The sequence below is a fragment of the Cervus canadensis genome, chromosome 5, assembly GCF_019320065.1.
Source record: "Cervus canadensis isolate Bull #8, Minnesota chromosome 5, ASM1932006v1, whole genome shotgun sequence".
In the NCBI taxonomy this organism is placed as follows: domain Eukaryota; kingdom Metazoa; phylum Chordata; class Mammalia; order Artiodactyla; family Cervidae; genus Cervus; species Cervus canadensis.
Window position 1 is genome coordinate 65,820,333 of NC_057390.1, and position 23,484 is coordinate 65,843,816.

The 23,484-nt window shown below is 41.8% G+C and overlaps 1 protein-coding gene across 24 annotated transcripts in view; it reads right to left on the minus strand.

Moving 5' to 3' along the window:
* The window catches only part of AAK1 (AP2 associated kinase 1), a 163,468-nt gene that overhangs the window by 62,682 nt on the left and 77,302 nt on the right, over window positions 1–23,484 (minus strand). For all 24 annotated transcript variants that reach the window (XM_043468986.1, XM_043468985.1, XM_043468991.1 and 21 more), the window contains exons 4-5: window positions 9,196–9,304; window positions 7,592–7,734 (exon numbers count right to left, since the gene is read on the minus strand). In XM_043468986.1, the coding sequence (XP_043324921.1) occupies window positions 7,592–7,734; window positions 9,196–9,304 (252 nt within the window). The remainder of the gene's footprint in view (window positions 1–7,591; window positions 7,735–9,195; window positions 9,305–23,484) is intronic.

Consider the following 23,484-nt stretch of genomic DNA (forward strand, 5'->3'; position numbering starts at 1 on the left):
ATTGCCCTTCTGCCAGGGCAGGAGGCAGAATAATTACTCAAAGCGCCCCCATTTCCACCCTCCTACCTGGTAGAGATGACTACGCTCACCCAATGTCCTGGATACAAGCTAAGGACGGGGTTTCTTAATTCTTTAAGTTCAGAAATGCCCCTATAATAGGAATCCAGTCAATGAGGAACCAAATGTCCAAACAATAGTAGGCTGATTTGCTCAATGTTTCCTAAGCATTTCCTACAATGACTAGTTTGTCTTTTTATTCAATGGCTCCCTCTCTGCTAGTCAACTCCTAGCCATTCTTCAAGGCCTTGCTCAAGTCATAACTCCTCAGGAAAACACTCCCTGGCCACCCTACAAAAGTCTACAGAACTTACTACCGCTAGAAAGGGTTGACAAAGTGAGACCTGGCCAAACCAAGCCATGCCCATAGGTTACTTGGCCTCTTGTCTATGGCTGTTTTTGCACTCCAACAGCAGGGTCAAGTAGTTGAGACAGAGCCTATACAGCTGACGAGCCTAAAATATTTATTCTTTGGCCCTTTGAAGAGAAATTGACACCTCTGGTCTATAATTATATTCTGCCCACGTGTCCCTTAAAATACCCAGCCCAATATTTTACACACATAAGGGACCTCTAACTCCTTTATTCAGTGTCTGTCAGCAACAACCTTCCTTGCTGGCCTCTGCCACCCTACAGGGACCGTATGAAACCATGCTTCTCCTACTGGATGTGAGTAGTCCCTTCCCAAATCAAATGCTATACTTCTAATCCTAGAATATACAATCTAGAAAACTGAACAGTCAACTCATATCAAAACACAAACAAGGGCATTCTAGGGACCAAAATCAGTGTTGGGGAAGGGAGGAAAACTGAGTAGACAAAGGACAGAATAAAGATGATGCACAATGAGGTTTTGTTCTTGTTTTCCACCCAGACCTTAAAAACTTGGTTTGTATTTCTGGTTAGTTTGACTGACGGAACTCAGGAATTATGCTACATTTAACCTGGTCCCCACCCTGCCTCCCTCCCTCCCAAGATACCACTGTATAGAACTATATTCATAGGAAAACCAGTTAGAAATTAAGGGTGTGTTCAAGAGAACCAGAGATATCAATGGAGTGAAAGCCTGAGAAATATCAAAGAACTATCGATGCAGATGAGAACAGTAATTCCTGCTTTGGCCACAGTGAAATTCTGTGGGGAGGATCAGGTGAGATTACGACGGTGAAATCGCCTGGCAGCAGCCACAGCTCCGCCCCCTCGCCGTCTGTGCCTGTGACCTGTGACGCCAGTGACAACCTCCAAGCGCAGGCGGCTGCTGCCCTCCATCGTCGCCAGCACCGTCACTAACAAAGCACTTAGCACAGAGCACAATGTGTGGCAACCACGTTGGATTTGGGGTTCAGAAGACCTTGGGGACTATTTCAGACGTTTGGCCTTGAATAAACCTTTACACCTCTTTGGGCAGGTTTCTTATCTGTAAAGTAAAGCTGGTAATAATTCTATTACTGTTCTTATGAAACAAGGAAGAGAATGACCATGAAAGCACACTATAAGTCTCCCTGTGCACATGTAAGATCATTTCTTTATTAGAGAAATACATTTGAACTCCTACTACCACCTATTATGTGCCAAGTACTTTTCTAAATTCTGCAAATAAGGCTGTGACTGGAGCTTAGGGTCCAGCTGATTTAAAAAAAAAAGTATAATTGCCTGGTACTGATAAATATTGTGGGAAAAAACCTCAGCAGGTTAAATATATGTCAGTTAAGATGGATGCCACTGTAAACAGCACATTCAGGCAAGGTCACTCTGGTGAGGGGAGCCACCATGAACAATCTGGGGGATGAGCATTCTCATTAGAGACCGGCCAGCAGAAGGCGCGGCGGTGAGAGCACCTGTAGGGAGACTGAAGGAGACGGAAGCAGAGACAGGCCTCTGTGGCTGGGGCAGCACCGTGCTGGGGATTGGAAAACTAAAAACATGGGACCGGACATACCACGGGCTAGCACTCTCGTGAATGAGGAGACGAGATACAGCTGGGCCTTGGAGAAAGTGCAAGACGCAGGTTAAGTGGAACCAAGAACAGGAAGGCGTGGGGGGATGAGAGTAACAAAATGGTGTCAGCAGCTAGCAGCACTTACTACGTGGGGCCCAACGCTGCCCCACGTATTTCATGACGTTCTTCCAAGGCCTCACTGTCCCGCCTGACACGTGAGAGAACGGAGTGCAGGCAGAGGTCACAGGGCTCCAAGGGCACTTGGGCTCAGGCTGCCACACCGCAGGGACTGCACCCTCCCCGGCTGCAGTGACATGACAGAAGGGAGACAACGAGGGTACGACTGTCCAAGTGTGAGATGACCGGGGCCAAGAAGGATTCAGTGAGGAAGGGCGACAACCAACTGGAGGGTCATACACCAGCGTCTGGAAGCTTCAGAGAACCTGCGTGGTGACTTTGTGGCCATGTCCTTTAGGAAGTCAGGTGAACACTGGTTACCATTGCTCACAACCTCCCATCTAGAAGCTTGTTGAGCGTTTAAGCTACTGACCTTATTCCGCAATCAGCCTGAGAGGATTATTAAAGCTGTCACTCCTGAACTCTGCTCACAGCTTCAAATAAAACATCTAGAAAGCCAGCTCCTCCTGACCTCTTCATCTTGATATCCCAAACAAAACAGCATCCAGGCATTTCTGCCACAGAGTTTATTACCACTGAAAATTGTGGAGCACTCGGTGAATGCAGGTTTTCCAACCTGTGATTCTAAAAATAGGACAAGAATCTTCATCCTACTGTACTTCATGAGATCCAAAATCTCTTTTCTGACAGATGAGGAGACATTCAAGACTTTTCAACCTAAAATGTACTTACTAAGGCTTAACCCTTTTATCCTCTTTCTTAAATGCTTAGGCAAACAGCATGGTAAAATATAGCAAAAACCAAACAAACAGAAACCACCTAGAGGGTCAAAAACCTTGGCCTTTGTTCTGGTCTGATCAATGAGTTTGCTGTGCAGGTCACAGCCTTTCTGAGCAGAGGATTCCCTGTTGGTAAAAGAAAAGCGCTGACTTACGTGACCTTCCCAGGAACACAATTCTATTATTCGCAATGAAGATCTCTATCAATTCTCAGAGAGACAATTTAAAAAAGGGAGGAAATACTGAAAATGTAAAATAATGTATTTGAGGAGAAACATTCAGTAAAGACCAGAACTTCTGTTTTGGTTATTTTTTAGAACACACGCTGCTTAAGGACAGGGACTGCTGTCAGCTTATGTCCTCTCTGGAATTTGAAAGAAAGACCACACACGTGGTGGGCAGGGCAAGAGGGGCCTCTCAGTTCCCCACAGGGTGGCACTGGCTCAGCACGGGGGTCCACAGCTAGCCTGGTCTGCGCTCCTTCCTGTGTCCCATGGACTTACTCCCAAGGGCGCCTCCTCATCACGTGGAAACTCGGGTCACACAGAAGCAACCGAGAGACTGGCCACAGGCACGTTCTCTGACCAAGAGGAGAAGAAAGAACTTCTTGGCTCTGGACACTGCATGGTAGGGAGTGCAGAGTGGCCAAGGCCTTGTGACGCAATGACAGAGACAGGGCAACAGGAGGTCCAGGGGACTTCTCACTCCTGCCTAGCAAGCTGGCACTGCAGCAGGCAGATGTGACTGCCCGCCAAGCACACAGTAGTAGAAATCAACAGAATCTAACAGGCCAGCAAAAGCGTCTAGATGGCACCTAGATTTGGGGAGTTTGGGAAAGCATTATCAAAAAAAAAAAAAAACAGGTAGGAATCAATGACTAAAATCAACAGCAACAGGACTCCTCTAGACCAATCACAGGATGTCCTTCCAGTGGCCCCTATGAACGTTTTGTTTCCAAGGTCAAGGAGAAGAGGAAACAAAGTCTCCTGAACCACATGTGGCAAACCAGCGGCATACTTGGTGGTCTTCAATACTGACTGAACGCAATTACTGCGTTCCTAGCCCTGAGTGATGGGTGACGGAGGGGCAAGGGCCAGGGCCTAAGGCAGTCTGAGAAGACAGTGAAGCAGCCACTCACTCATGGCCTGGTCTCACCCTCAGATTCCAGTGTGCTCCCACGTCCTCTGCTGAGACATCTCACAGGCTGTTCAGAGCAGTGAGGGAAGAGTCTGGGCTCTAGTTGCTTGAGACCAACCACCTACCGTGTCCCCAGGCAAGATGCTGAACTCTGCCTCAGGCTGCCGTCATGGGCGACCTTCTCCACCACCTCAAGGCAGCACCACGGGGCACTAATGTGCCGGTCACCCAGAAATTGGGCAGGTGCTATTTATGGGTGTGAAGTGATGATCATTGAGGCCTTGTTTAGTCCAATAAATGTTGAAAAAGTGACAATGAAGGAAGACTTTGTTTAAAAACGTACAAGTAGCACTCTCTAAAACAATGCTCTGTGGTCCTCTTGGCCTCTTCCTTGCTCTCACCTTCCTAGGTGTCCGCTCAGAATTTTCTGAGCCAAGGATGTGCCCGCTCACTGACTCGCATGTTCTCTTTTAGCCCCATCTGGGCCCTAACAAGGCCGGTGCTGTTGTCTCCACTGCACAGAGGAAGCTGAGGCTCTGAGGCCAAGTGAATGGGAGGAACAACCCAGGAGCCTGAGGGTCCAGGAGAACATGAGGTCAGGGAAAAGTCACAAAGGAGTCAAAGACTACAGGGAGGAGAGCAAGACGGGGATGGAAACGGGAGGAGAACAAGTCGGAGATGGAAACATGTCCTGTACATCTGGAAATATGAAGGATGCTTATTACTCACAGAGCTTACAACTCGGTCGGTACCAGTTACGTGGCTATAGAACCAGAGTTCTCATATGAAATCGAACCCCATCTGACATGGAGGGGTGGAATGGGACTCCGGAGGGACCCGAGCTCATACAGGTCACAGAAGCAGTGCTGATACAGCCAGGCCACACTTCTCCAACCCTTTTCTTGGCCCCTCGCAAACTCTTCTTCAAGACATGTGGCAGGGACAAAGATCAGGTCCTAAAATGTTGGTACCATTGCTTATTTTGAAATATACACTAACAGGCCCAAGAATTTCACTCAATGTTAAGACAACTAGGAAAAAAGTGTCATCACCTGAAACTAACACAACACTGTAAATCAAGTGTATTAAAAAAAAAAAAAGGAGTGTCATTACATTCTTAGAGCAGTAGCCTGTACTCACTTTGGCCTGCTCTGTAACTAGCCAGGTACCAGGCCCTTACCCACCTCCTCATCTTCAAACACCTGCTTGTTTCCTCCCCTCGGCAGTCCTTAGGCCCTACTCTCTGCCTGAAATACTCTTCAGCCTCTCTGTGACCACCCGTATCCCACCAGTCCTTCAAAATTCAACATTTCCAGAAGATCCCAACCACCACTGCCAGATCCCATTATCTGACCACATACTAAGAGACTTGAGCCTCTTCACCACTTTGTTCTATAGAGTTTTGTATTTCATTTCTTTAAGTTTCAGTTCCAAATATTTCACTTATATGCTCTCACCAATACTTTTACATCATGAGCATAGGGACCATGTTGTATCTGCATTGTCTGCACAGAATTATGTTTTGTATGACGTGAGGCTCACAATATTCACGGATGTATACTTATTCTGCTCAGAAAAGGGGCTGTCTGTGAGCAGAGGTACACTGGAGAAGGCTGTCTAAGGCATTTGGAGACTTTGGACTCAATAGGACAGAAAAATAAAATAGGGAAAAAACATGTGTTAGTGTGAAGAAATTGGAACCTTGTGAGTTGCTGGCAGGATGTAAAATAGTGCAGTTCCTTTGGAAAACAGGCTGGCAGTTCCTCAAAAAGTTAGAGTAAGCATATGATCCAGCAATTCCTCTCCAAGGTGTGTACCCAAGAGAACTGAAACTATGCACTCATGTGAAACCTAGTACATGAATGTTCACAATAGCCTGAGTCATAATAGCTACAGCAGAAACAACTCAGATGTCCACTAACTGAGTAATTAACAAAATGTGATATGTCTGCACAATGGGATGTTATCACAAAAAGAATGCAGTACTGATATATGCTACAATATACATGAACCTTGAAAACACTGCTTTTGAAAGAGGTCACATATCATACAAGCCCATTTAGATGAAATGTCTGGAATAAGCAACAGAAAGTAGACTGGTGGTTGGCAGGGCTAAGGGAAGAATGAGAAGTGACCCCTAATGGGTACAGGCTTTTGAGGGTGGTGGTGATGAAATTTATTTTTTTTTTGGTGATGAAATTTTTGATGAAGCTTTTGGGGTAGTAGTGAAGGGAGATGAAATTTTCTGGAATTAGACAATGGTAATGGTTGCACACCCTTGTAAATACATTAAAACCCACCAACGTGTACATTCTAAAGGAGTAAATTTTATGGTATGTGAACTATATCTTAATTAAAACAAACTAAAAAACACTGTCATAACAGAAAAGCTAGTATGCTACTGTGATTACTGTGATCCTCAAACTTTAAAATATACAAAAGCCACCTGCGGTGCCTAAGATAAAAACTCCCAGGCTTCCCTGGTACCATCACAAACACTGTGGCCCAAAAGATTCAGTGGGGAACCCAGCAGCCTGCATTTAACAAGCATGGTAGAGGACGCTGATGTAAATATTAGCCATGAAGCATGTTTCTTGAAATGTAAGTATAATCAAAAGACATTGCAATTTAGAATTAGAAGAGCTGGATTCAAGTTCTGGTACTGTTCCTTCCTAGTTATATGACCTTAGTTAAGTCACATAACCTCTCTGCTCCTAAGTTTCACTGACCATAAAATGTAAAGAAGAAAGTCTCTTACACAAGAGACAGTGCACATACAGTGTCTTACAGAGTACATGGCACATAGTCAGTGTTCCAAAGATGCCAGTGAATCCTAACCAGGTGCCAATTCCATTCAACAAACATTGTCAAGTGATTACAGTTTGAAAGGTCCAGTGCAAGGGAACAGTAATTAGCAGGACAAAATTTTTAAATTATCAATTAATGGATTTTACAAAATATAAAATAGACTTTAAAGACTAGACACTGCTGTTTACAAACTTTAAATTAGCATATTATTCTTCATGACCCTAAAAAAGTGAATTTGGGAGCTTATTAGGAAAAACAACAAAGATGTGTTCAGGCATTTGATGATTATAAAGAACTTCTGAAAGCTACTTAACAATAAAATTGATACTGTATTGTACTGTATGAGCATGCATGCTAATCTGCTTTAGTTGGGTCTGACTCTTTGTCACCCTATGGACCGTAGCCCCTCAGGCTCCTCTGTCCATGGGATTCGCTAGGCAAGAGTACTGAAGTGGGTTGCCATGTCCTCTTCCAGGGGATCTTCCCCACCCAGGGATCCAACTTGCATCTCTTATGTCTCCCACACTGGCAGGCGGGTTCTTTACCACTAGTACCATTTGGGAAGCTGTATTATACTGTACTGTTCTGCTATTTATTTTTTTCTCTGTGCTTTCTCTCCCCTCTCATAATTTGGTACCAAGCCTGATGCTTTTCCCATACCCCCATAACATTTACCCCACTCCTGGAGCAAGTAGAAAATACTCCGTAAGAAAGCTTCAGGGTGATCTGTTACCTTCAGGTCACGGTGGATAATAGGAGTTTTGCACTGATGCAGGCGGGCGACAGCTTCACAGGTGTCACAAAATATCTGGAGTACTTCATTTTCTGTAAAACCTGTTTGCAGGCGCTGGTTCATCAGGTTGACCACTTGGCCTCCTGAAAGGGGTGCAGAGCAGAGGAAAGGTAATAAACATTCAGCCCCTTCACTTATTCAAGAGAATGAATGGCTGTCCACAGAGGAGCAACCTGGATTCGGCTAATTACTGGCTGAGCCAGGATTAAACCCCAGTATCTTGATTCCCAGCCTGCGACCTGTTTTCTACTGCTTCAAAACAGTTTCTTCATTTTATAAAGCAGCTCAGATGTGAGTTGCCCTCATTCTGTCTTCAAGATTAGCAGCAGAACTGACAACATGGTCCTGGCTCTGGTTGCCTGTTTATACTGTCCCTGTTGTGCATCAGATGGGGCCACAGGTTCAACTTGCTGTATCTTTTAGTAAGAATCAGATTGCACAATAGACCCCAGGAGGAGGAAGAAGACAGTTTGATAGCCTGTATTTTAGGAACAGCTTGGTCTCTCTGGCTTTACTGCCGGCTGCCTGGTCTGCAGAAATGCTACATCAACACTTAATCCCTAGGGCTGAAAGACTGATGACCTCGCTTAGAAAATTACCCAGCTCCCTGGATTCTCCTACTGCCTCATCTGTGAACATTTAACTGTCCAAAAAGGAATGGGCAGGAGGAAACAATGTGGTACTATTTTATAAAGTCAGGGTAACAGCTGTTATAGTAAAAGCTGAAATTACTGGTTAGCATCATGTTTTTAGGATTAGCAACATATTTAATTTATGGACAGTGTCTTCAAAGGCAAGGAAAATGTTAGTGGAACCAAGGATGATTACAAAACTGGGCACCAAACAGTGAAACAGTGACCCAAGAATGTAAGTGGCAGCTGCTGAGACCCAAAAAGCTGAACCTCCGAACAACAGCTGTAAGAAATACAGTCAACTCTGAATACATTCATGCTCCAGCCTGGGTTTCCCAAGATAAATACTGCTCAAAATGCTAAGCTTTCAACTACTTAACTACTGTTAACAGCAGCATGATTTGAATGGAGCCTTATTGGCAATCACAACTGGAGCAAGAAGAGGAGGGTCATTTCCATTAGACAAAAAGGATTCTTTCCCTCCCAGTGCAAGGATGGTGGTGTGGGTGGAGAAGAGAACACACGAGTGAGGGAAGCTGAATTGTTTCTTTAGTCCATCTGGAGTCGGGTCTTTATTATGTGCCTTCATCATTTGTTTTAAAGCATCACAAAGAACACATTCATTCTCATCCTCATACATCCACATTCACGTACAAGCACCAAACCTTCCAAAACCTAACAAAAATAGAGTTCTGTATTATCCACCAGTATTTGTGCCACTGATCTCTGCCACTGTAAGAATAACCAAGAAGTCACAGGAGGCTGTGTCTCTCTCAGCCTCTTTGTTTACCAATCTTTAAAACCAGAACAACATACATTAGAGTACAGTTCCCGTTAACTGCAATGACCCCACACCCTTGACAATCAAAGTCCTAGAGAAATTAGAGTGTACGATCTGGCTCATGTACTTACCCCTGCAGAAGTCCATCAGAATGAGAACTTCCCACACATCACCGCTACTCACACTGTTGATACTGGAGTCAATGTAACCCACGATGTTCTTATGCCCCGATAGGTCCCTCTATAAAGAGTTGAGAAATAAATGATTCGTTACAGACACCAACAGAGCAGAGCGAGCCCGGTTTTTCCATTAGCACAGACAACTTAAATACACAGACCAACACTGGCAGTGAGCAGAGGTCAGACTAAGAAACAGGGTCAAGAGCACATTTCCCCTGGCCTCTGAGAGTCATGGCCAGATCTTCAAGAGCAACTCTATAACCCAACTAAACCATCACGCTCTCCTGAGTTCAGTCCAGTTGCTCAGTCATGTCTGACTCTTTGAGACCCCATGGACCTCAGCATGTCAGGCCTCCCTGTCCATCACCAACTCCGAGTTTACTCAAACTCATGTCCATTGAGTTGGTGATGCCATCCAACTGTCTCATCCTCTGTCATCCCCTTCTCCTGCCTTCAATCTTTCCCAGCATCAGGGTCTTTTCCAATGAGTCAGTTCTTTGCATCATGTGGCCAAAGTACTGGAGTTTCAGCTTCAACATCAGTCCTTCCAATGAACACCCAGGATTGATCTCCTTTAGGATGGACTGGTTGGATCTCCTTGCAGTCCAAGGGACTCTCAAGAGTCTTCTCCAACACCACAGTTCAAAAGCATCAATTCTTCAGTGCTCAGGTTTCTTAATGGTCCAGCTTTCATATCCATACATGACTACTGGAAAAACCATAGCCTTGACTAGATGGACCTTTGTTGGCAAAGTAATGCCTCTGCTTTTAATATGCTGTCTAGGTTGGTCATAACTTTCCTTCCAAGGTATAAGCGTCTTTTAATTCACGGCTGCAGTCACGATCTGCAGTGATTTTGGAGCTCAACGTTCTCTTGAACTAGATTCTAAAACCAAATGGTCACAGGCTGACTACTTGCTCAGGGCATCAGTCTTCCCTATAAGCCAGAAGCAAAGACTCTCATCTCTAGAAACACTGCAGAGGGGCTTAGAGGAGAGCCACAGTACGAACTATTTAAATATGTGAATTTTTAATTCAGAAAAATGAAACTGATCATTTTTTTCCTGGTTGTAAGAACAACAAGTGAATTCAACTTGACTTTTAAACTATTCATACTGTTTTTCTCTCTTCAGGAAATATATGAAAAGAATAACTGCTTTTTAAAGTTTTGGAGGGACCACAATGGCAATCATTTTGCTCACAATTAAGCCTTTCAAACCAACCAACCGGGATAGAAGATGGGTTATGTTTCCAGCTCTCTGGTTGGAACAGCATATCTCAGGGCTGCTCGTGGAATTAATGTTTCAATGAGTACATACTGAGCACCTCTCATGTTTCAGGACCCATTCAGACCCTGGAAGGTACCTCATCCCTTGGTATGGTTACTTCAACATCCATAGAGGCAAACCTTTTTGAAAATGATGTTCAAAGTCCAAGGTCAGTGAGCAAAAACTGAGCAAGCTGGGTAATAGGATTTATGCACAAATACAAAGTAAGGCCCTATTTTTAAACTAGTTTTAATAAATTGTTTTACTTCTGTTTAATAACAATAAACAGGAGGAAGCGAGAAACATGTGGTTCTGTAAGAGTTACCACAAATTTGGCAATTAGAACCATGAGAACAGTAACCACCACCACACTGACTGGAGACCTCAGCTGTTCCAAGTGATAAAGTCTCTTTTAATCGGAAAGTACATAGCAAAACAAGAGGAGGCCTCACAGTATCAAACTAACACACCTGAACTCTGAGCATACAAATGAAAATTCCTGGCACTTTCCTCTGAGTGAAGGAGTAAGAACGACTACTGTCTCTGAAAGGTAGAGCAAAGGTAGAAACAGGACTGCTTCTACTGGCAATGGGGAAATCACTGGAGATCTAGACAAGAACAGTTTCGGAGAAGGAATAAAATGAAGGAACAATGGAATGGACTTGCAAAGAACGGGAGTTGCGTACATAGAACCAGTGGACTACGGATGACTCTTTCCGAACATTCTGAGCTGAAAAGGAGCAGCACTGAGGGAAAGAAAAGGGTGGGAGAGGACTGGGCACTGGAGAGTGGAAGGAGCCAGGAGAGAAAAGCTTTAAGATACAGAACAGGATGGGGATAACTGATGGAACAAGGTCCTTTGAGTAGAAAGGGTCAGGATTAGGAATACTGTTAAAGGGACTGGTCTTTCAAAGACATTTCTTTCCTGGCAAACAGGAAGGAAATAAGGATGGATATGCATATTGGTTTAAGGCTCGGGGGGCGGGGAGGGAATTTGAGGGTGTTCAGATCCATTGTTCTGTTTTGGGGTAGAATGCAAGATTATCTTCCAAGCATTACGGAATGAGAAAGAAGACTGATGAGAGAAATAAAAGGCTTCAAGCAACTGCTCTGGATAATTGACAAGGGAGATGATGAGACAGAAAAGCAGCCACTGGAACTGAAGTTTCTCTAAACAGAAAGTGATTTCAGGGCTCATGTTTTAGAGGACTGTACTTCTCGCTGCTTTTCAGCCTCTTCAACTCTTCTAGAACTTGTTTCCATTTACACAGTGCTAGAAGTAGGAACATGTAGAGAGGATTTCTTTGAAACTAAAATGGAGCAGAAGATCATGTCCTCCAAATGTCCACAGAAAGGAAAGAAAGACTCATGTTTCTGTATTTAACTGTTTGGGAAAATAAAAATCAGAAAAGTTGCCTCTGAGTTTCTCTCACCCCAAGAGGAATAATTAAGAATCTGGAAGGAAAATAAAAAGCAACTGGTAGAGCCAACAGGAGGTCAAAAGCTATTAGAGGACCCACACTGGATAATTAATATCTGTAGATGGCATCTCAGAACAGTATGCCATGACACTGGATGATTGGTCCAAGGCCAAATTCCCATTCACCATGTCTTCTGCAAAGATCTAGATACACGTTCAAGTAGAAAAGACCATCTCTTTGGAGGGAGACAATGGCATTTTACTTTTAATGGCTTGGAGTCCAGAAACATCTTAGATTTTAGAGTAAAATGTCACTGGTTTGTAGGTGATAGAGAAGATCTGTTTGAATGGCTGGGAAATGTAGAAAACGGTCAAGAGAAAATCTTAATACAAGTTGAGATAGGCTCACATTCAGGGTCAAAGTGACAGAACTTCTCAACAGCAACAGGTGAGAGGATATCCAAGCTTTCCCGGGCTTGAGTTAAAAGACCAGCCCTACACTTACAGGAGAGGTCTGGGCTGGAACCCACAGGGGAGGCACCTCAGTTACTACCTGTTTACTCAGGAAAAGGCAAGGTATAGAAAGATGTTCTGATGTCCTCGGTTACAACTATTATTTGGAGTACTGAGATAAAAGTCTACTTGCTAAGTCAAAATCTGATTTCAGAGGACTGGTGAATGTTCAGCTAAACTACAATCAGCTTATATATTACATTAAATCGTGGAAGCAGTGATAAGTCTAATGACACTGTACTGTCATTCTAAACTATTTTTATTTATTTATTTGGCTGCATCGGGTCTTAGTTGTTACACTCCAATCTTTGTTGTGTTGTGTGTCCCATCTTTCACGGCCGCACAAAGACACTCTAGTTGTGGCAAGCAGGCTCAGCAGTTGCAATGCATGGGCTCAGTTGCTCCATGGTGTGTGGGATCTCAGTTCCCCGACCAACAATCAAACCTGTGTCACCCGCATTGGAAGGCAGATTCGTAACCATCGGACCACCAAGGAAATCTCTAAACTTTATTTTTAAATTAACATTAAATCACACTGATAAACATTATTAGAAGACCTATCTTACTGAATAGATATTTAAAGTGTTTGTAGTTAACTTAGTAACTTTCATAGTTAAATGCTTGAAGTGATGAAAAACTTTTTTCATAAACACACACAAAAACCACCATTGGAAAATAAGGCCTTCTACCCAGATCCTACAGATGATCAGAAACTTTATCTATAGTCCTAATTAATGGTCCTTCATTGGAAGGGCTGATGCTGAAGCTGAAACTCCAATACTTTGGCCACGTGATGCGAAGAACTGACTCATCTGAAAAGACCCTGATGCTGGGAAAGATTGAAGGCAGGAGGAGAAGGAAAAGATGGCTGGATGGCATCACCGACTCGATGGACATGAGTCTGAGCAAGCTGCGGGAGTTGGTGATGGACAGGGAAGCCTGAGCTGCTGCAGTCCATGAGGACACAAAGAGTGGGACACGACTGAGTGACTGAACTGAATTAATGGTGCTTGTAGCACAGAACAGCATTCTATCCCAAGCTTCAAATTTTCTGCAGCAGGAAATTCCTACTAAGAATCTTAAAGCCTTACAAGAGAACAGAGGCCTCAATTCCTAAGTACATCTATAAAAACCTTCATGTTTATGTTCAAGAAAACAAAGAAGACAGCATTCTAAGTAGCATATCAATATTGTCACTCACCTCAAAATAGTCAAGTGAGTATGGTATGTAACTAACTTCTTTTTGTATCTTTTGCTCAGACCACTCTTCCTTGGAACATCAGCATGACAAATTCCTGCAAATTCCTGATGCTGACAGTGCTTGCATTTGCATACAATAAGCTTCCAAAGAGGTGTATTTACCCAAATAGTCAATGATTTCCGATTTTATGACACAGCACTATTGCTGCCAACTTCTAGCATCGCACTGTGATTCCACAAACAGTTTGAACCAAAGTAAGCTTCTTTCCCAAAGCTGCTTTGTAAAAGTCTTCTGTCTTACTATTCCTCTCCCACTCCTTTCCTCTATAACTCTAAATTTTCTCTGTACCTATTCTCTATAAATTTCCTTTATAATTCACAAGCAAACAAAAACCATCAAATCCGGTGCAATAGTGAAAAGAAACGCTTTGAGATCTGGACTGGCACTAGAATGTCTACTGAAGGCCGTCATATCTGAGGCCCTCGTGGATTTCTACCACATGAGTCCCAGTTATAATCCTGCCTACACTTACATTTACTCTCCCTTTTCCAAGTCTTACTCATTAACTAATCCTGTATTTACAGAATAGATCTTAAAAGTCACTTAGAGTCTGATTCCAGAGCCATGCTGCTTAGACTTTAATGAGCAAGTGAATTACCGGGGGCGGGGTGGGGGGGGGTGCCCTCTGTTTGGAAACAGATCCTAATCCGGTAGCTTTGGGAGAGAGCCTAGGGTGTTCCTGGTCAGTGGCACTTAAAGTGCCAAGATCTAGGGCAGTACTCCTCAAAATATGGTCCAAAACATTTTCTGAGTAGAAACAAGTTCATAAGGAGATAAGAAGCTTGCTTCAGGACATAAATCAATCTGCTCACTAAGGTGACTTTCTTTTCCTAGTGAGACTCCACCCATGAGGGAAGCAGTTTACTGATTTATGTTCTAAGCACAAGATCCTAGTGAAGCATACATTGATCGCCAACTGATTTTTGACAATGGTGCCAAGACAATTCAGTGAAGAAGAGAACAATGTTTTCAAAAACTGGTGCTGGGACAACTGAATATCTATATGCAAAAGAATGAAGTTGGATACCTACCTTACACCATAAACCTCACAACTCAAAATGTAACTAAGGAGAACCCTGCAGGGCACCCTCACCCCGCAAATATAAAGCCAAGCAGTTAATGATTAGGACAACAAAGTCACAGACTCAGTGTCTGATGCACACTCCTGAGTTGTTTTAGAAATACTATAACTGCCACCAAAGGGAAAAAAAAACTAACTGCATGATGAACCAGACTGTGTCCATGACATAAGCTGCTCCATCTCAGAGCAGTACTGAATCTATGTTTAGCACAATTCCAAGAACAGGCCTCAAGAGAATGGGATTAACATTACTGCCCATAACAATCTGAATCATTCTGGGCATTAAAGTAATTGTAGCTTGCTCTGCCTGTCTATATAAGTAGGCAACTAAAACTGTCAGCCAAGAAATGCTGACATCTTCCACTCTGAGAATATAGTTCCCTATGTCAACTTCTTCTATGAAGAAGTTATAGAAGATGGACCTTTGCCCCTAATTCCACAGAAATGGAATGATGTTGGACCGTAGGGAACTGAAAGCAACTGTTTTGCTCCTTTCCGGTTTGCCCATTTCTGTTTCCCTCCAACTTTGAGAGAACCTAATTAACCTGTTGATTCTTTCCCCAGATTAAAAAAAAGAATTAAGTAGTTAAAGAATAACTAGCTCTCTATCCCCAACAGCCCCCTTAGCAGTCTTGCAGGCAGATCACATGGCAAGATAACATCTGAAGAGTCAGCGGCCTGAACACAATGGAGAAAGATGCAGAACCCAACCTCCTGCCTTGATGATTCACTGAGATTCTCCCTTCTTCCCCTACCTTCCATCTCTAGGAACTGTCAAGGCTGACCAGAACCTTCAGAGTTGGTCTCGGGACATATTCCCCCCAGATTGTCCACCTTCTCCTCAGATTGTCAGCTTTTCTGATTAAAGCACCTTGCTTTTCTTTCTTTTTTGAAAATACTTATTTATTTGGCTGTGCCAGGTCTTAGCTGCAGCATGCAGGCTCTTTTAGTTGAGGCATGTGGGATCTAGTTCCCCGACCAGGGATCAAACCTGGGATCCTTGCATTGGGCTACAGAGTCTTAGCCACTGGACCACCAGAGAAGTCCTTAAAACACCGTTCCTTTCTATTGACACTTGCTTCTCAATTATTTGCCTTTGAGCAGTGAGCAGCCAAACCTGAATTTAGTAACAAAAATGGACCACAAATCTAAAAAATTCCTCAAAGAAAATACATGTGCAAATCTTCATGATGTTGGGTTAGTCAGTGATTCTTAGATTTGACACCTAAACCATAAGCAATCAAAGAAAAAACAGATAAACTTTATTTCATCAAAATTAAAAACATTTTTGCTTCAAAGGATACTATCAAGAAAGTAAAAAGACAGTGCAAAGAATGGAAGAAAAACTTGCAAATCTGATAAGGGTCATCTGATAAGGGTCTAGTATCCATTTTATACAGATGACTCTTATAAAACTCAAAAATAAAAAGACAACCTAATGTTAAAATTGGCAAAGAATCAGAATAGATATTTCTCCAAAGAGCGTATGATAAAAACATGGAAAGAACTAAACACCATTAATTACTAGGAAAATGCAAAGCAAAATTATAAGATTATCACTTCATAACAACTAGAATGACTGTAATAAAAAATAGAAACAATAAAAAGCGTCAGCAAGGATATGGAGGTTGGAACCTGCATATATTGCCAGTAGGAACATAAATAGTACTGCTTCTATGAAAAATAGTTTGGCATTTTCTCAAAAAATAAAGTTACCATTTTGCCTTGTAATTTTACCTCTAAGTATATATCCAAGAGAAATGAAACATTATGTTCACAAAAGCTTGTACACAGATGTCCGTAACAGCATTATTCATAATAGTCAAAGAGTGAAAAAAACCCCAACTGTCCATCAGAATAAACAAAATGTGGTATACCCATACAAAGGATTCCCAGGTGGCTCAGTGGTAAGAACCTGCCTGTCAACACAGGAGATGCAGGAGACATGGGTTTGACCCTTTGACTGGGGAGATCCCCTGGAGAAGGACATGGCAACCCACTCTAGTATCCTTGCCTGAAAAATCCCATGGATAGAGGAGCCTGATGGGTTACAGCCCATGGGATTGCAAAGAGCTGGACACAACTGAGCGACTGATCATGCATGCATGCATACCCATAAAATGGAACATCACACAGTCACGGCAAGGAATAAAGTACTTAAACGCTACAACATGGATAAACCTTGAAAACATTAAGCTAAGTGAGAGTTGTCAGACATAAGATCTTATTGTATGAGCCCTTTTATAAGAAATATGCAGAATAAGTAACAGAAAGCAGATTAATGGTTGCCAAAGACTGGGGGTAGGGGGAATGGAGAGTGACTGCTAGTGGGTGTGGGGTTTCCTTTCAGGGTGATGGGAAAAAATTCTGGAATTTGATAAATGGTGATAGATGAATGATATTGTAAGGAAAAAAGTCCCTGAGTTATACTTAAATTATATTTATATTTAAAAGGATGAATCATCTCAATTTACAAAGAAAAGTAGTTATGACAAGATAGGAAAAAATAAAATATACACGGGGGTAAAGAAAAAGAAAATAAGATCCTTTGAATAGCACTGATCTAACGCAGTCAGGCAGGTCATGCATGAATCCCTGCTATAGCCTTTTAACCACAAGTTTTCCTAGATTAATGTCACTTCCATGGACCCTCAGCCCATCTGCAGACAGCCATCGCTGTTGATCTTCTTTACATCCAGCTAAAAACTTCCACCTCCTGATTCTAGATGGTCTTCTTCAGAACAAAAAGAACAAGTCGAATCTATTTTTTCACTTTCCAAACAACTGAAATATTATTATTTAGAAAAAACTTAGAAGTTTTTTTTCTTCTCTAGGTTAAAAATACCCACTTTCTTTGACATGGTTTTTAGTCACACCACCATTTTGGCTGCTCCCACATTTAAACACTTCATTCTGTCTATATCCTTTCTGTAAGACTGGCCCCAGGGAATGCATGAAATAATGCAGGCCTAGTTTGATTCATGAAGAGCAGACCAGCACTGTCACTCTCTATTAATTCTATTAATGTAGCTAAAAATTATATTCTTTTTGGGGGGCATCCACATCATGCTATACAATCATATCAAGTTAACTGACCACTAAAACTTCTAAGTTTTTTTCTATTTGCGCTGCTTTTAATCTCTACGTTCCCAGAACTGTGCTTGTAAGGTTGATCAGAACAGGGTAAAAACCCAAGTATATGACCTTACCTTGCTATTTCATCTCACTATAATCAGTCCATTGCTCCAATTTTAAGGATAATTTTGATCTTAGTTCTATCATCCAATGCAGTTATTATACTGTCCAACTTTATACTAGGCACACAATTGACAGTTGTGTCTTCTACTTCTTTAGAATAGAAGTTATTTATTAAATGTAAAATAACAAAGTTAATGGTAAGCTGCAGTGCTTTTTTCTTAGAAAGTTCCCTCTGAACTAATAGCAAATCACTGATCAGAAACCATTACAAACAGTAGCAATTACACTCAGCATCCAGCCTAGACTCTCCATCTTGTTCACAGATCTCTGGGGAATGCCTTTATTCAAATGACACAGTCCACAGTCACTGGATCTACGGCACTCCCATGAGCTCCCTATCCAAAAACCTTCCCAAAGGAGGACATGATGGTGATAGCACATGGCTTGTCCTTACTCAACCTGAAGGCTCTTTGGATCCTTGTTTACTCATCTAAGTGACTATAAAACCACTTAAAATGTAATTTAAAAATGAGTAACATATTAACATTCAAAAACCAAAATATAGCAGACAAGCATTTTCAAATCCAGTCCCCATCTCCTTCAGGGAACCCTCCTCTTTCTCTCCCTTCTTCCCTTCTGCCATTCCTCCTTCTCTTCCATCCTTCCAGTGTTTTCTCAAGCAAATCCAAACAACATGTATTATATACACATATAACTCAGAGAGGTAGGGCTAAGCCTCTATTTGACAGAAGTTGGAGTCTAGTATGGGTTAAAAATATTGCACAGGACTTTTGATTAAAAGTAGTAGTGAATTGTTTCAAAAGTTGAATACATGTCTTTATCTCTGCTTCCTTCAAAAGCCTTACTAAATGATGTAAAGTATTTATTTTTAGAAGTGAATGAAGTAATTTATTTTTGGCTATGCTGGGTCTTCATCCTTGCGAGTGAGAGTGAGCTTTCTCTAGTTGCAGTGCGTGGGCTGCGTGGGCTTCTCATTGCAATGGCTTCTCTAGATGCGGAGCATGAGCTCCAGAGAGCATGGGCTTCTGTGGTTGTGGCTTCCGGACTCTAGAGAGCATGGGCTTCTGTGGTTGTGGATTTCAGGCTCTAGAGTGCATGGGCTTCAGTGGTTGTGGCACGCAGGCTTAGCTGCTCCACAGCATGTGGAATCTTCCCAGACCAGGGACGGAACCTCTGTCCCCTGCATTGGCGAGTGGATTCCTATCCACTGTACCACCAGGAAGTCCAAGCGTTTCCTTTTTAAAAAAGCATAAACAGAAGACTTCTGCTTCTGGGAAGGTGAAGTAGATGTACTTCTCCCTTTCCTCCTGCTAAGTACACTTAAATATTTTGTACATAAAACTGAATTTTTAAAAATTGACTTAATAACAAAAGTCTGAAATGTTGAGTAGAGGGCAGACTGAATAGGAAATTTGGGACCCAAGGAACAACACAGTGGTGGGCTGCCTGGGTTTTCTTTTTGCCATATGTTTCCCCGACTGAAAACTGAAGAAGCCAGCAAACTGAAAACACCAATGGGTGCAGACCTAAAAAGTCTGCCCTCTCCAGACAGACCCAGAAAAGGGGCAACCCAGTAAGACAGAACTCACAGAAACTAACTGCTCTATGCCAGCCAAAAGCCATGGAAAAAACCAGGGGCCCTGACCCAGCCATGCCAGTAAAGACCAAATGGAGAGCCTAGACTTCCAAACTCACTAGTCTGCAGCGAATCCCTCCAAGCTTCCCTTCCGGGTAGGCAGTGTCAAGAGAGGGCTGAGTCAGGACCTTCAGCTCTGAGGTGCTGGGAGAGGAAGCCAAGCAGAGTCAAGACTTCCACAATCACCAAGTGGTAACAAGGCCAACTGCCACCACCATGGCATCAACTGAAGCCCCAGAGGGGATAGTAGTAAGGCATTCCCACTTCCCAGCCAGGGAAGGATTGGTGGAAGCCTAACAGGAAACTGGAACTTTTATCCCAATCCAGTAAGAATGAGAAGCACTTTCTGGGGTGAAAAGAGAGGCCCCACAGGAAACCTGAACTTCCACCTCCACCTAGCAGTCACAAGAGGACACTTTCCAAATCCCATCAGTCCTCTGCCAGAGCAGAAACCAGTTAGAACAGGAGGTTTACAGAAGGTTCAGAAGCTCATAGCACAATATGAAAGTGTTGACATTGTCTGTCATACCAAGAACTAGGAAGATCTCAAGCTACATGGAAAACACACAGCAGTGAATAGATGCCAAAATGAAGGTGACCAAGAAGACAGATTTGGGCTTCTCTGATAGCTCAGTTGGTAAAGAATCCACCTGCAATGCAGGAGACCCCAGTTCAATTCCTGGGTCAGGAAGATCTGCTGGAGAAGGGATAGGCTACCCACTCTAGTATCCTTGGGTTCCCTTGTGGCTCAGCTGGTAAAGAATCCACCTGCAATGTGGGAGACCTGGGTTTGATCCCTGGGTTGGGAAGATCCCTTGGAGAAGAGAAAGGTTACCCACTCTAGTATTCTGGCCTGGAGAATTCCATGAACTGTATAGTCCATGGGGTCACAAAGAGTCAGACACTACTGAGTGACTTTCACTTCAAAAAGACAGAATCATCCAGTTATGATTAAGCGGTTATGACAAAAACGCTTAAACCAGCAATTAAGGACATTCTTGAAACAAATGAACAAACAGAAAGCCTCAGCAAAGAAACAGGAAGTGTCATCAAAAACCCGGAAAACCTAAAGAACCACCAAATGGAAATTTTAGAACTGAAAAATGCGATAACCAAAGCAAAAAGCACAATGGATGGGCTCATCAGCAGAATGGAAGGGAGAGAGCAAAGAATCAGTGAACTGAAAGATGAAACAACAGGAATTACCCAGTATGAACCAAAGATAGCAAATGGACTGAAGGGGGGGAAAAAGGACAAAATTAATATGCCTAAGAACAAACTGATATAAATAAATGATTGAATACATAATTAAATGAGGGAGATGTGCAGTAAGGTTAGAAAAGGAAGTTAAAGAGAAACATATCAGAAAGGAAAAAATAAAACTGCCTCCATTATTCAATGACATGGTGGCCTACATAGAAAATCCTAAAGAAAGGAGAAAAAATTCATAGAACCAGTAAACAAGGTCAGCAAGGTTACAAGATACAAAATAAACACAGAAAAATCAACTGATTTTCTACATCCTAGCAGTAAAAACATGGGCACTGGAATTAATTATCCATACCATTTATACTCATTCAAAACAAAAATGAAAACCGAGGTATAAATCTCAGAACACATACAAGGCCTGTATGCTGAAAACTACACAATGTTGCTGAAAGAAATCAAGGATGTAAATAAATGGAGAGAGGTGCCATATTCATTTACTGGAAGACTAAACAGAGAAAAGATGTCATTTCTCCCCAAACTGATATACCAGTGTAATGAAATTCCTACCAAAATTATAGCAGAACATTCTGTAGATATAGATAAGATTATTCTAAAATTTATGTGAAAAGACAAAAGAACGAGAATAATTAAGAACAATTTTCAGAAAAGAAGTGGGAGGAATCAGTCTGATTTCAGGACTTATTATAAAACTACAGTAATCAAGGCTACGTGGCGCTGGTGGATGGATAGACACATAGATCAATGCAACAGAACAAAAAACAGAGAAATGTCTGGAGATTAACCCTCAAAAATAAGTCCAACTGATTTTTTTTTAAAGAATACTCAACGAAGGAAAGATCACCTTTTAAACAAATGAACACCCACAAACAATAAAATGAACTTCACCCTAAGTCTCATGCCTTACATAAAGTTAACTCAAAATGGCTCGCAGACTTAAATGCAAAATGTAAACACTTACAGAAAAGAGTAAATAAATAAAATCTTCAGGGCTGAGAGCCAGGAAGAATTCTTAGAAGTTACACCAAAAACACAATACCCCAAAGGAAAAACTAATAAACTGGACTTCTTCAAAATCCAAAACAAAACCAAAAAGAAGGGCTTAGAAATTAAAAAGCCTGATATATAAAAAATGCAAAAGGATAGTTGAATATAAAGTTGAGAAAATTTGCTGGAAAGTAGAAGGATAAAATAAAGAAATGAAAAATAGAAGGAAGAAAACAAAAAGTCAGAAAATCAGTTCAGGAGAACTAACATCCAAACACTGGCAGTAAAGGAAGACAGAAAAGGAAGTCATCAAATGAGACGAACTGAAATTCTCCCCACACAAGGATATGAGTTTGTAGACTAAATGAGACCACCAGACAACAGACATAATAAATTAAAAACTGCACCCACCAAGATATATCATCAATCAATTTTGTAACACTGTAAGCAAAGAAGAATTTACAAATTTCTAGGGAGAGAAAATGAGTCACAGCCAAAGGACAAGGTATTAGAAGGACTTTGGACTTCCCAAACTCAACAATGAAGCTAAAATACAGTAGAGCAATGCTTTCAGTATCTCAATGATACTATTTCCAATCCAGACTTTCACATGCAAACTATCACATGTGTGAATGTAAAACAAAGATACTTCCAGACCTGCATGTTATCAAAAACTGACCTACAACACATCAGGAAGCTCCTGGAGGACAAGTTCCACCAAAAGGAGAAAGCACAGCGAAAAGAGGAGGCAACAAATCTGACGAGAAAGAGAAGCAAAAAGAATGGCGAGAATATTCCAAGATAGGACAGTAAACTGTCCAAGAGAGCAACCAACTCAGATTTCATCAAGTCTGAAGACTGACAGAGATTTCCTCAAGAAGATAAAACAGAACACTGAATGTGTTCAAAAGTATTTTTAAAAGGATTTAAACAACTTGGGGGAGAGTTTGAAATTGTGCAAAAGCACACAGAAAACTGAGATTTAAAAAACCTAAAAAAACAAACAAAAAAGACAACGATTAATTTCAGTGGGGAGAAAAAAAAGAAAGGAATAGTCATCATAGTCCACTTAGAAGACTCGACAAAAAATAATGTTTTCTTACATAATAATATAAAAACTAATATTAACATAACTGACAGATTTCCAAACTTATGGCTATTTTGGAAGAATGGGAATGAGAATAATGAAAGTATTTGGAGGGAAGGGCATGTAGGGAATGAAAAAAAGCTAACTTTTTACTTTCCAAAGCTACTGCCTAAAATGGAGGAGGGAGAGGACAATTAGCAATATCAGCTTGTTACTTAGAAATATATCAAATGAATCCACTAAAAGTGGTGGCCTCTGGGACCTTGCAATGGCATAGGAGGACCCCTCAGGGAATTGCTTGATGTTTTTTGTAATAAGCTTACTCCAATTATTTGAGTGTTTAAGTTTTAGAAAAAGATAAACTAAAAAATAAAATTCTCCAAAACCCACTGAAAAAATAAATAAATAAATAAATAAAATTTAAAAAAATAAAAATAAAATTCTCATTGCTAACACATGGCTGCACCAGAATGTGAACCATATAATTCCAAATCAGGTCCATTAATTTATGAGCTCCTAAGGGGCCCACGACTTCTTAGCTC